At 40.7% G+C, this 15,026-nt stretch overlaps 1 protein-coding gene across 6 annotated transcripts in view; it reads right to left on the bottom strand.

Annotated features, from left to right (window-relative positions):
• GRAMD1A (GRAM domain containing 1A) overlaps positions 1-15,026 on the bottom strand; it is a 118,135-nt gene that overhangs the window by 66,014 nt on the left and 37,095 nt on the right. Inside the window, exon 1 of one of the 6 annotated variants that reach the window (XM_075840431.1) lies at positions 11,060-11,633. The exons of the other annotated variants lie outside the window; for them this stretch is intronic. Coding sequence (XP_075696546.1) covers positions 11,060-11,067 — 8 coding nt within the window. The 5' untranslated portion in view covers positions 11,068-11,633. Of the gene's footprint in view, positions 1-11,059; positions 11,634-15,026 lie in introns of those variants that run through there. 6 annotated transcript variants of the gene reach the window in all.

Raw genomic sequence — 15,026 nt, 5'->3', positions numbered from 1 at the left:
GGGGAACACCACGAGAACTGTGCTGGTGCCTCAGTGACCCCGGGGTGACTATCGGAAATACTGTGAAAGAGTCAAATGATGCAAAAATACTCTAAAGAAGACCTGAAGACGTCCAGCAAGCTCCTACCCCAACTCAAGGACCTTCATCAAGGACAATGCCCCCTCTAAGTCCATAAGGTATAGACCCAATAAAGGGTTCTCCAGTGTTGTCCCGATCCCCGGGAGACGCCATGTCATTATTCCCCCCACCTGGAGAGATGACACCCAGGTGTGAATCAGACACCCAAGACCTCCCTATCACTCCCTCTCCATTCCTGAAGAGTCTGAAGAGGAGAAGCTCAGAAACCAGATGGAGTTATCTAAACTAAAAGTAGGATGATGGATCAGGGGCCCATCGAGAGGGGGGGCATGGGCCCCAATTTAGGTCGGCTCCTTCCCTATGGGGTGATAAGAACCTCCGCATGGCTCAGCTGCTCCATGGCCACAAATGCTAACAATGGAGTAAGGAGTGGATCTAATGGTATATATGAATTCTGCCCTAATATAGTCTAGAAATATTGTGCACCTGGTGGTCATGTGTGGTACTGCAGCCTATTAAAATTAATGCCTATTTGGGCCAGGGCTACAACACTCACACGCCATTGTTTATGGAGAACCATTAACATTTATATCGGTTTGAAATCTTCAGTTCTCCGCTGCGACTCAGGAGACGCCGATTATACGGAAAATATTTATATTTGTCCCTTTTCCGTTAATCTGCTCAACAGAGCGTTAAACCTGCTAATAACCGCCATGTAACGGACATGTGGGCAGAAATCTGCTGAGTTGTCATTACTTAACTGCAAACTGCTTGCAATCCTCCCCTATGTGTTTCCTTCCTTACCATGACGCCCCCTCACCACCTCCCCGCACGTCATTAACCCCTACAGAACTGGAAACGGTTGATGTGTCCGCAAAACTTAAATACTGCGAAAGGTTCTAAAAACATTCATGAGGTGGCTATGGTTTCATTGACATTCCCTATGTAAATGGAGGTGGCTATTGCTCTCTGTTATCAGCCAACAAGGCTAAACAGATGGATTATAGCGATCAGATGTGATCAGATCTGATGTGATCAGATGTGATCAGGTGCATATTCTACTATAAAACCGAATGTTATTGGTTGATTCGTTTTCCTATAAGTTTAACAACCAATAGAAAGGATTTCCAGGGGTGTACCTATGAGGGGGACTATTTGGGCATTTGCCCCAGGTGCAAGTAAGGCCACCAACAAATCACTCTGTCTTGACCAGATACAGTGTTAAAAAATGATCCCGACCCTTTAAAAAATTATACATTGTAAATATGTTATCCGCAATGAAGCCTTCACTGGATTTGATTGGCTTCTAGGGTTCGAGAATGTGTTGACCGCGCAAAAGTTTACCGGAACCGCAGTAAGAATTAAGCAAAATCTTCTAAAATTAATATATTTGTGCCACCAGCTTAAAAAATTAGCATTAGAAAATTGCCCATCATTAGTCCCGTTAGTAACAGGATAGTCCCTAGTCATGTACAGAACAGAAATGGGCGGAGTCAATCGATGTTGGGTTATAGCATTGTGGGCGGGGTTAAATAGATTGGGGGTGTGGCCTGTTCTATTCTAAAGCTCTATAGTCTTATAGACATAGGGGATGAATACGCGTAGGACTTCAATTTACAAATATGTCTTCTGTTAATTCTTTTTTTAATGCTTATTTCAGGGAGCGGCCTGTAGGGGGCACTATTTGTGTACATGCTATCCCTGTGGAAGCGATTGATCATGTCTGCTCTGTATACAGTATACAGGGTTCTCTATGGATGTATACATCCCAGTCATATTCAGGCATGAGCAATCAATCCTGCTGGGAAAAAACAATGATCGTAGACCCTGAAATCCGCATTCGGGGAGTAAATCTCATATATATATATATATATATATATATACTGTATTAGTAAGCTGCAGCTGTAGAAACGCTCGGCTCCTTCTCTCTATTTTTATAACTCGGGACGACCCCTTTAAGATGTTTGGTGAATGTGCGGTCTTGTATATAGATGACAAAGACACTTAAATATTTATGACCAGGCTGTGAAGAGTCGTTTCCTCTCTCGGTGTGAAGTACAACATGTTTATATACATCTATCCTGCCACAATACTGGGCCCTGCCGCCCTCCTCACTCTGACTGGGACTTATAGTTCTGTTCATCCAGATCCTCCTGGTCCATGAACATTGAGGACTGACAGGTCTATAGGTAGAGGGAGCAGCGAGGATGTAAGACTGCAGATATATGTCCCTCAGGTGCTATAATGCCCTCCGTCAGTGGTCGTCACCCGGCAGTCGTGTATGAGACCAATAAAACTCAGAATAGACTTGACATCAAGGCCATGTATCTAATCCTATCATGTGTGGTACTGTCTACTAAGCTGTGTATCTAATCCTATCATGTGTGATACTGTCTGCTGAGCCGTGTATCTAATCCTATCATGTGTGGTACTGTCTACTAAGCTGTGTATCTAATCCTATCATGTGTGATACTGTCTGCTAAACTGTGTATCTAATCCTACTATATGTGATACTGTCTGCTGAGCTGCTGTATCTAATCCTATCATGTGTGATACTGTATGCTGAGCTGTGTATCTAAGCCTATCATGTGTGATACTGTCTGCTGAGCTGTGTATCTAATCCTATCATATGTGATACTGTCTGATGAGCTGTGTATCTAATCCTATCATGTGTGATACTGTCTACTAAGCTGTGCATCTAATCCTATCATGTGTGATACTGTCTGCTAAACTGTGTATCTAATCCTACTATATGTGATACTGTCTGCTGAGCTGCTGTATCTAATCCTATCATGTGTGATACTGTCTGCTGAGCTGTGTATCTCATCCTATCATGTGTGATACTGTCTGCTGAGCTGTGTATCTAATCCTATCATGTGTGATACTGTCTGCTGAGCCGCTGTATCTAAGCTTACAATGTGTGATACTGTCTGCTGAGCTGCTGTATCTAATCCTATCCTGTGTGATACTGTCTGCTGAGCTGTGTATCTAATCCTATCATGTGTGATACTGTCTGCTGAGCTGTGTATCTAATCCTATCATGTGGGATACTGTCTGCTGAGCCGATGTATCTAAGCCTACAATGTGTGATACCCTCCCGTAGTCTACAGCTGAGTTGTCTACATGATAAACATACAGAACACACCTGAGAAGAGGCGGTCACCCCATAACCCCCCCCCCCCCCACACACACTTTTCTCGCACACAGGTGACATGCATATTGTACACATTTGGCGTCTGACTACATATTCTCCGTGCACTTCTGGCCACATGTACACACAGGAATAAATGATGATGGAAGGAACAGGTCTGATCATGGGGACAGGTCTCTTCTTGCTGAGCGATTGTCGTGGAGCTGACGCTCTATAACATCTCCTCCTCTGTACTCTCCCACCTCAGACATTTATGGCAAATCCCATAAATATGCACCAGATGTTTAAGGTGGGAACCTGTTTAAGTCCCTGGTTATTTGCCTTGGTTCATCTTCTATCCCACAGCAATGCCTCATATTGATGTGCATGGCAGGACTTTACACTGTGCCCCCTCCCATGGTTTTCTATAAGTTCCACTTCTGCTGTCACTTGTTACAGAATCTATTGCTACAAACCCAGAACAAGCTTCTAATGTCATAATCTCTCCTTTACTAACCGCTAAATGCCTAATAATATCCTACAGAGTGTTACAGAATATCTCTCTGCTGCAACTCCGCGACGGCAATGATGTCCCTGGTTCATATTATAGTCAGTTACCTGGAGTCATCTAAAATCACCTATAGATATACGGTAAGACCACCAAAATCAACAGCATAAACCAATGGTCATCTAATTTCTATTAGCTGTCTTACTCTTATGCTCTGCATCATGAATACTGCCCCCTAGGTACAAGAATATAACTACTATAATACTGCCCCCCTATATACAAGAATATAACTACTATAATACTCCCCTATATACAAGAATATAACTACTATAATACTCCCCTATATACAAGAATATAACTACTATAATACTGCCTCCTATATACAGGAATATAACTACTATAATACTCCTCCTATATACAAGAATATAACTACTATAATACTGCTCCCTATATACAAGAATATAACTACTATAATACTGCCCCCTATATACAGGAATATAACTACTATAATGCTGCTCCCTATATACAAGAATATAACTACTATAATACTGCCTCTATATACAAGAATACAACTACTATAATACTGCTCCTATATACAAGAATATAACTACTATAATACTGCCCCCTATATACAAGAATATAACTACTATAATACTGCTCCTATATACAAGAATATAACTACTATAATACTGCCCCCTATATACAAGAATATAACTACTATAATACTGACCCCTATATACAAGAATATACTACTATAATACTGCTCATATATACAAGAATATAACTACTATAATACTGCTCCTATATACAAGAATATAACTACTATAATACTGCTCCTATATACAAGAATATAACTACTATAATACTGCCCCCTATATATAAGAATATAACTACTATAATACTGCTCCTATATACAAGAATATAACTACTATAATACTGCTCCTATATACAAGAATATAACTACTATAATACTGCCCCTATATACAAGAATATAACTACTATAATACTGCTCCCTATATACAAGAATATAACTACTATAATACTGCTCCTATATACAAGAATATAACTACTATAATACTGTCCCTATATACAAGAATATAACTACTATAATACTGCTGCTATATACAAGAATATAACTACTATAATACTGCCCCTATATACAAGAATATAACTACTATAATACTGCCCCTATATACAAGAATATAACTACTATAATACTGCCCATTATACAAGAATATAACTACTATAATACTGCTCCTATATACAAGAATATAACTACTATAATACTGCCCCATATATACAAGAATATAACTACTATAATACTGCCCCATATATACAAGAATATATCTACTATAATACTGCTCCTATATACAAGAATATAACTACTATAATACTGCTCCTATATACAAGAATATAACTACTATAATACTGCTCCTATATACAAGAATATAACGACTATAATACTGCTCCTATATACAAGAATATAACTACTATAAGGGTATGTTCACACGGCGGGGGTCCGTAACGGCTGAAATTACGGGGATGTTTCAGCCTGAAAACATCCCCGTAATTTCAGCCGTACCGGCATGTGCAGGCGCTTGAACGCCGCGTCAATTACGGCCGTATTTAGCGCTGCTATTCATTGGAGTCAATGAATAGCGGCTCCATATACGGCCAAAGAAGTGACAGGTCACTTCTTCTACGCGGGCGTCTATTTACGCGCCGTCATTTGACAGCGGCGCGTAAATATACGCCTCGTGTGAACAGACAAACGTCTGCCCATTGCTTTCAATGGGCAGATGTTTGTCAGCGCTATTGAGGCGCTATTTTCAGACGTAATTCGGGGCAAAAACGCCCGAATTACGTCCGTAAATAGGCCGTGTGAACATACCCTAATACTGCCCCTATATACAAGAATATAACTACTATAATACTGCCCCATATATACAAGAATATAACTACTATAATACTACCCCCTATATACAAGAATATAACTACTATAATACTGCCCCATATATACAAGAATATAACTACTATAATACTGCCCCATATATACAAGAATATATCTACTATAATACTGCTCCTATATACAAGAATATAACTACTATAATACTGCTCCTATATACAAGAATATAACTACTATAATACTGCCTCCTATATACAAGAATATACCTACTATAATACTGCCCCCTATATACAAGAATATAACTACTATAATACTGCCCCCTATATACAAGAATATAACTACTATAATACTGCTCCTATATACAAGAATATAACTACTATAATACTGCCCCCTATATACAAGAATATAACTACTATAATACTGCCCCTATATATAAGAATATAACTACTATAATACCGCTCCCTATATACAAGAATATAACTACTATAATACTGCCCCTATATACAAGAATAGAACTACTATAATACTGCCCCCTATATAGAATAATATAACTACTATAATACTGTCCCCTATATACAAGAATATAACTACTATAATACTGCCCCTATATACAAGAATATAACTACTATAATACTACTCCTATATACAAGAATATAACTACTATAATACTGCCCCTATATACAAGAATATAACTACTATAATACTGTCCCCTATATACAAGAATATAACTACTATAATACTGCCCCTATATACAAGAATATAACTACTATAATACTGCTCCTATATACAAGAATATAACTACTATAATACTGCTCCCTATATACAAGAATATAACTACTATAATACTGCTCCCTATATACAAGAATATAACTACTATAATACTGCCCCCTATATACAAGAATATAACTACTATAATACTGCTCCCTATATACAAGAATATAACTACTATAATACTGCTCCCTATACACAAGAATATAACTACTATAATACTGCCCCCTATATACAAGAATATAACTACTATAATACTGCTCCTATATACAAGAATATAACTACTATAATACTGCCCCTATATACAAGAATATAACTACTATAATACTGCCCCCTATATACAAGAATATAACTACTATAATACTGCTCCCTATATACAAGAATATAACTACTATAATACTGCTCCCTATATACAAGAATATAACTACTATAATACTGCCCCTATATACAAGAATATAACTACTATAATACTGCCCCCTATATACAAGAATATAACTACTATAATACTGCTCCCTATATACAAGAATATAACTACTATAATACTGCCCCCTATATACAAGAATATAACTCCTATAATACTGCCCCTATATACAAGAATATAACTACTATAATACTGCCCCCTATATACAAGAATATAACTACTATAATACTGCCCCCTATATACAAGAATATAACTCCTATAATACTGCCCCTATATACAAGAATATAACTACTATAATACTGCTCCTATATACAAGAATATAACTCCTATAATACTGCCCCTATATACAAGAATATCACTACTATAATACTGCTCCTATATACCAGAATATAACTACTATAATACTGCTCCTATATACAAGAATATAACTACTATAATACTGCCCCCTATATACAAGAATATAACTACTATAATACTGCTCCCTATATACAAGAATATCACTACTATAATACTGCTCCTATATACAAGAATATAACTACTGCCCCTATGTACAAAAAAATAGGTGCAGAATTGTTGATATGACTGGAATTGCCCTTTAAAGAGTCTCTTTCACCACATTATAAGTGGCCTATCTTCTACATAATATGATCTGCGCTATAATGTAGATTACAGTAGTGTTTTTATTTAGAAAAACGATCATTTTTCACAGAGTTGTGACCTATTTTAGATTTATGCTAATGACTTTCCTAATAGACAACTGGGCGTGTTTTACTTTTTGACCAAGTGGGCGTTGTACAGAGGAGTGTATGACGCTGACCAATCGGTGACCAATCAGCATCATACACTTCTCTCCATTCATTTACTCTGCACAAAGTGATCTCGCGAGATTACGCTTGCCTTGCTGTAAGTCCCACACAAACATTAGTGAAGTGTCAGTATTCTGAATAGACATCACGTCCTGGCTGGTAGTGATGTCTATTCACAGTCAAGACACTTCAGTAACGTTAGTGTGTGTGTATGTGGCGGCACATAGTGATCTAGTAAGATCACTATGCGCTGTGTAAATGAATGGAGAGGAGTGCATGACGCTGATTGGTCAGCGTCATACACTTCTCTCCACAACGCCCACCTCGTCAAAAAGTAAAACACGCCCAGTTGTCCATTAAGAAACTCATTAGCATAAATCTAAAACAGGTCATAACTCCGTCAAAAATGATCGTTTTTCTAAACAAAAAACACTGCTGTGATCTACATTACAGCACCGATCACATCATGTACAAGATAGGCCACTTATAATGTGGTGACAGGGACGCTTTAAAGGGATTTTCTACTTAATACCCCACCATTTATAATACTTCATGCAGTTAGATTATAATTGTACAGGTATAGACACCCGCAGAGCTGCCAGGTGGATTATAAAACAGTATTCTGGATAGTGAACAGGTTTCACATGTCTGACCTTGAGATGGGGTAAGATGACTGTGCTGTCTGTTGCATAATAGGAGTCTTGCAGAGTTTATTGATAGACCCAGGAGCAGGAGTTTTACAATGAATGAACCATAAGGGCACGTTCAGATGTGGCAGAGTTTTTCCGCTGCAAATGTTGGTGCAGATTTGTGGCAATTACGCAATGAATCTGCACCAACATTTGCATATTTGACAGGTAATTCAGACGTTGCAGAAAAGACAGCGGACTTGCCACGGATTTCAGTTTTTGCATTACAGCCTATGGTCCGCAGCGGAGTTTTCCGCAAAGTCTGAACTAACTTGCCTAAAAATGTATAGAAACAAATGTAAAAAACGGCCGCTGGAGAATTCCACAGTAATTCCGCCACGTCTGAACCTGCCCTAAAAGTGCAGTGCAGGATGTGAGAGCTGATGGTGGAAGATCACACAGATCACAAGGATCACGCACATCACAAGGATCACACAGATCACAAGGATCACGCAGATCACAAGGATCACGCAGATCACAAGGATCACACGGATCACACGGATCACACAGATCACACATCTTTGACTCCACGCTGATAGATTCTTGCAAATCCCAGTATTAGTTAAATTTTACATGCAAAGAGGGTGATATTTCTTCTTGTGCTCTGCATTTAGTTCTCTTTCTGGTCCTATTTAGTGGGCAGGGGCTGCCATGGAGAAGCAGACACCAGTGCACCAATGTTGCCCACCCTCCGATCTCTGCTAGCGGTGATATTGCCAATGATGGCAACCAGTGGCTTGGGACCCCTATCTTTTTTCCAATGCCCCAAATCTCGCAGTAACAAAGGCCACATCCTATTGTCTCAGCATCTCCCCCCTCCCCTACGTCAGTGCCCCATGGTGCCCTAGATGTCTGCAGAGTCTACCAGCGCCCCAGCCGTCCAGTGATAACCATCACCCCCTTTCTCATAAAATATGAAAGGACAGGGATGTAAGTACCATAGAGGGGAACTCCTGCTGCTGCTGTAGGGAGTGGGGTACAGCTCAAACTGGCCCTATTGAATGCTGTAACCCTGTATAGGGCACCCTACAATTTCAGCGGACAAGGGAAGGGGTTCTGCCACTTTTCTCTGGGGGAAGGGAGAACAATCACCAATCCCACCTGTCTCAGGATGAGGTTGAACCACCAGATTAGGGGCCTCCATTTTGATTTTTTCTTTGGGGCCCCCTCCCCTTGTACTCCTTCGTAGACCAAGCATTATATTGGGTTTTACCATTGCCCCGTGTATGGTCAGCCTTGTCCCGACCTCATACCTGGGTATATGGGTTCTTATTAAAGGGCACCTCCATTATTATGTAACTAAAGCTTAATCGCTGGATAATGAAACGTTTTTCAACTTTTTAATTAACTTTACATTTCCAAGATCTCTGCTTGCTGACAATGAGTGGAAGCTTTCATAACTTACCTTCACATACTAAAAACCTATCAGGATCTAGTCCTGCTCAGCCCAACAAGCGTCTGTTACAATGTATCACTGCGAGCGAAACACATCAGCTGCAGCATTCCTGTCCAGAACTCCGGGCTACTTGTCGATGCCTGCACTGATACATTGTAGCAAACTACAGCTGTGCGAAAAAGCAAAGGTCAGAATGGGTCGTCAGACTCGAAAAGTCAAGAGTGTTGCTATCTACTGACAGCAGGCAGAGATCTAGATAAAGAATTGAAACACAATGTATATTAGAAAGTTGCAGAACTTTTCCTTCTGCAATGATTCCGCTTGTATGTTAGTTCACCACAGGAGCTTGCACTCTAATTCCCTCTCTGCAGCATTATAGCTGTATAATATAGGCTATGATTCATTTCAAAGATCGTCAGTTAAGCCGTCAGCGCAAGGAGGAAACCGGTGTCTAGATGAATCCCACGCAAGCGAGGGGGAGAAGATAATCTCCACGCAGATGGTGCTCCGGGCGCAATCATAATGCACAGCCGGTGGGGGGGCGGGGAGACGATGATGATCCCGGAGCCCCAGCGCCTCATTTCTTGAAGTATCAACGTCCGTTCTATGACAAGAGGTGCAAGACCCGGGTACATTTTGGGCATTTTAAAACAGAACAGGCACCAGATCTCCGGCTTGTTGTAGGTGATCGCCATAAGTGGCTTCATAGGCTCAGAAATATTTTGCAGAATTCCGCCGCCATGTTTATAGAGATTTGACGCCATGTTTATACCTGACCTCCGCTGTGTCCAATAGTAACGCTTTATTGGGGATGGCCAAGAAGCTGCGGTCATAAAGAAATCGCATAGTTACATTATACTGGACTGTCCCGTCAGCGGACCCTATAGGCACAGAATCACCCGACTCTATGAAATCCACCTCTATAGGAAATATTTGGAGATGTGTTCCCCACGCTGGAGAACACCCCCCCCCCCTCTCCCCGCAGACGCTAAGCTTGTGTATTTCCTTACTGGTGCCACGTTTCATCCCAAAACAATTGCAATATTGTATCCCAAAACACTGACCACGTGTGCACCGCCACCATTAACCCCCCCCGGCCAGCCGCCGCCGCCGCTGGATCAGTGCTGCTCATTCATCGGCGCTGCGGACTATATGGTCTGGCAAAAAAAAAAAAGACAGGAAAGCAAGGGTTAAACGTACGCAGTCGTCTTCCTGTTCTATGTATCGCATCCACCGAGCTTGCAGAATCCATTTCCAAAACAGTAGCAGCCAAGTCCCCCCGCCCCCACCGCCCCGTGGAAGCCTCCGGCCCATAATTAGCGGTATAGAAAGAAATAATGGGGTGCTGAGACTCACTCGATCATAGTGGGGGGCTCCACGTGTCCCTCGTAGACTCGGCTTCTTCAGTCTGATGCTTGTGTCATGGCCCGGCTGGTTGAGGATGTGGACTGTAGCGTTGTCTGTTAGGTTGCCGCTGCGTTACTTTGTATCATATTGTCGTCTGCCGCGTCGTTGGCTGTTTTCGGGGGGGGTCGCGTTTTTCGGTTGGATGGGGGTTGACGGTATGTCACTGTCTGCGGAGCACGGTCTCTTTTATTTCCATGCTGTCTTGGGGGGACTACATCTGTTTCCTTTGTGTGTGTTCGTAGGCGGGGGAGCGAGGATGTAATGCCCACCTCTACCGGCGCTATGTATGATCCCGTCTTTGTGATCCCATCTTAGCCGGCCATGGTTCCTGGGCTCACTGTCCCTCTCCTCTCCTCTCTCTGTGTCTCTCTCTTTCTCTCTCTTCTCCGGCATCTAAGGATTCAGAAATTTGACACTGAGCCTCCCCCCACCGGCGCTCAGTCTCCCCTCCCCTTCTCTACCAGAGATGGGAAATGAGGCAAAAAGCATCACACAAGAGCAGAATGTGTCAGAGCCCCAGGGCAGCGAATGTGCAGCAGCCACAGAGGGTCCTGAGGATGTTACGTAGTCAGGGAGGGGGCGTCATTCTCTGATGCTGGAATAAAAAATACAAAAAATTCACCCAGCAAAGAGAAGCGGCGCAGAATGTCAATTGCTGGAGGCGCCAGTAATGTAACATTACTAGTAGAAGTAGCAACAATAGTGTTTTATTATCATTAGTGGTAGTATTATTATTATTATTATTATTATTACTATTATTATTATTATTATTATCATTATTATTATTATTATTACTATTATTATTATTATTACTGTTATTATTATTATTATTATTGTTATTATTATTATTATTATTATTATTATTATTATTATTATTATTACTATTACTATTATTATTATTATTATTACTATTATTATTATTACTATTATTTTTATTATTACTATTATTATTATTATGTTATTATTTTTATTCCTTCCTCTTTACTATACAGCATAAAGTCCTGTGGCCTCTACTAAATGTTTCCTATTATTGATTATTTTTCACACTGAACAGTTTCTGATCTCTGAACAAAATGTTATCCTAGAGAAAACTGAATAACCACATAATAAAGTGAAGCAAATATGTCTGTCTCCTGCCTTGCTTTACACTGCAGCTCTGCTTGTTCAGATTGGCTGCTGGATAGAAGCAGAAGCTCAGCATGAAGTCAGTGCATGGAGAGCGGATTTCCATTACAGTAAGGACAGAATGATTATAAACCACAAGTAACTAAACCTTCAACAAGGGAAAGAATATTATCAGGAGACGGCAAAACTTACACTGAAGGGAGGGGCCTCAATGAGGGGGAGGAGCCTAAAGGGCCTCTTTATGTGACGTCATCATCCCTGATATCCTGGCAGGATTACTCCACTCCTATTCCATTGTGCCATAAAAATAATTGTCCATCATCAACATGGAGGACTCATCATGTATACAATGTAAAAGCACAGAGAGTGCGTCATGGTCTCCATACTAACCGGCTATCCTTGGAATTATAAGACTATTCTCCAGTTCTTCTCTATCAGGGTGACGTTGACAGAATAGAAACTTGGTGTCGAGAAACATCCCAGCAGAAGGGGTAAGAGCCATAGCAGGAGCCTCCAAAATCTATAGCAATGTTCATCCTGAGCCTCCTGGTGCATGAATATAATACTAGAGATAGGGAACTATCTCCTGCACCAGCGCTCATATAATAAATAAACTGGAGGATCCTCTGATGGGCCAGTCGAACCCTGACCAGACCTAGTGTGACACATCAGCAGAGAAGGAGAACCAATTTCTATGCCATTCAGGCTCTGTAGAAAGCTGGATGACAATGGCTATTAAGCTTTCCATTAAATACTGTGAGAAAACATTAGACCAAATAAAACACCTTCATTAAATCTCAAGAAGAAGCATCTCGGCGGTGTTGGCTGCAGCATTATCATTCCTGCTCCAACTCTACAGCGCCGCTCTGCTGGTCACTGTTGATTTACAAGCCATGCATAAGCGTGGGCAGTTCTGATTGTAACTAAAAGAAGGGACTAGTAATAGGGCAATGGCTCAGTTGAACTGGTTGCAGCAGCATTACACATGTTACAACTCTACAGCGCCGCTCTGCTGGACACTGGTAGGACTGAAGCTGTGCTCCACCTTTACATAGGAGAGGAGAACTGAATAAAGAGTCATTCCGCCATTTTTTCCACATGCGATGGGACGAAGGTAAGTTTAGACAGTGCCCTTCTGCCCTAGGACTGGGGCGCTGTGGTTGCATAAATTGGCAACCGAAGGGAGCCCCAGTTTGGTTTCCAATATGCGCCCCAATGCTATATAGACCATGTGGGCATCCATTGTAGGGTTGGATGAAACAACAATCAGCCACTGTGTCAGATTCTCATGTCCATCAGGTCGTAGTTATGGGTCAACACCAACCATGGTGGCAATGAATAATGGCTTGGCGCCCGTTCACCAGGTAGAAGACGCCATTGTGATCATACTACGACACCACCACCATCATCATCATCGAAAACATCTTTACATTTTTAGGACTTTTTTCAAGTCGGTACCAGTTCTGACACCGTACACCCAGACGTCCCGAGGCCGTGTTACACGTACAGCAGCCCGTCTATATTTAGTGTGCAGCCATTCTCCCTATTGTGCCGGGTGGTGGTACCCAAACCATATGATCCCTGTGACCCTTTTTCCAATACAGAGACACTGAATGTGCTCTCCAGTTACCCTGTGAGAGGTTAAATATCAGGGTCCTGGAGAGTGCAGACGTCAAACTCCTCTCTCACAGTTGGGTCACATGTAATGAGCCCTTCACTTAGCCGAGGTGCCGCGCAGCTCAGATCTACCCTCCTTATATGCCAAGGAAGCGTTTACACGTGACCGTGCCCAAGACGCTAAAAAGTCTCAGCAGACATCCCTCTAAGAAAGTATTCCCCCGGTACTGGTGCCAGTCTGTAGATTTAACCTGGTATATATTTATATATGTACAGCTGGTATAAGTTATACATCTTCCTGTATATAGTGATATGGAGCATGCTGGTATAACCTGGGTATCTTCTGTATATAATTATATATGTACAGCTGGTATAAGTTATACATCTTCCTGTATATAGTGATATGGAGCATGCTCGTATAACCTGGGTATATTCTGTATATAATTATATATGTACAGCTGGTATAAGTTATACATCTTCTTGTATATAGTGATATGGAGCATGCTGGTATAACCTGGGTATCTTCTGTATATAATTATATATGTACAGCTGGTATAAGTTATACATCTTCTTGTATATAGTGATATGGAGCATGCTGGTATAACCTGGGTATCTTCTGTATATAATTATATATGTACAGCTGGTATAAGTTATACATCTTCTTGTATATAGTGATATGGAGCATGCTGGTATAACCTGGGTATCTTCTGTATATAATTATATATGTACAGCTGGTATAAGTTATACATCTTCTTGTATATAGTGATATGGAGCATGCTGGTATAACCTGGGTATCTTCTGTATATAATTATATATGTACAACTGGTATAAGTTATACATCTTCTTGTATATAGTGATATGGAGCATGCTGGTATAACCCGGGTATCTTCTGTATATAATTATATAAGTACAGCTGGTATAAGTTATACATCTTCTTGTATACAGTGATATGGAGCATGCTGGTATAACCTGGGTATCTCCTGTATATAATTATATATGTACAGATGGTATAAGTTATACATCTTCTTGTATATAGTGATATGGAGCATGCTGGTATAACCTGGGTATCTTCTGTATATAATTATATATGTACAGCTGGTATAAGTTATACATCTTCTTGTATATAGTGATATAGAGCATGCTGGTATAACCTGGGTATCTTCTGTATATAATT

The sequence above is a fragment of the Rhinoderma darwinii genome, chromosome 10 (genome assembly GCF_050947455.1).
Source record: "Rhinoderma darwinii isolate aRhiDar2 chromosome 10, aRhiDar2.hap1, whole genome shotgun sequence".
Taxonomy (NCBI): Eukaryota; Metazoa; Chordata; class Amphibia; order Anura; family Rhinodermatidae; genus Rhinoderma; species Rhinoderma darwinii.
The sequence above is the reverse complement of the archived record's forward strand: the minus strand, read 5'-3'. Positions and strand labels throughout refer to the sequence as shown.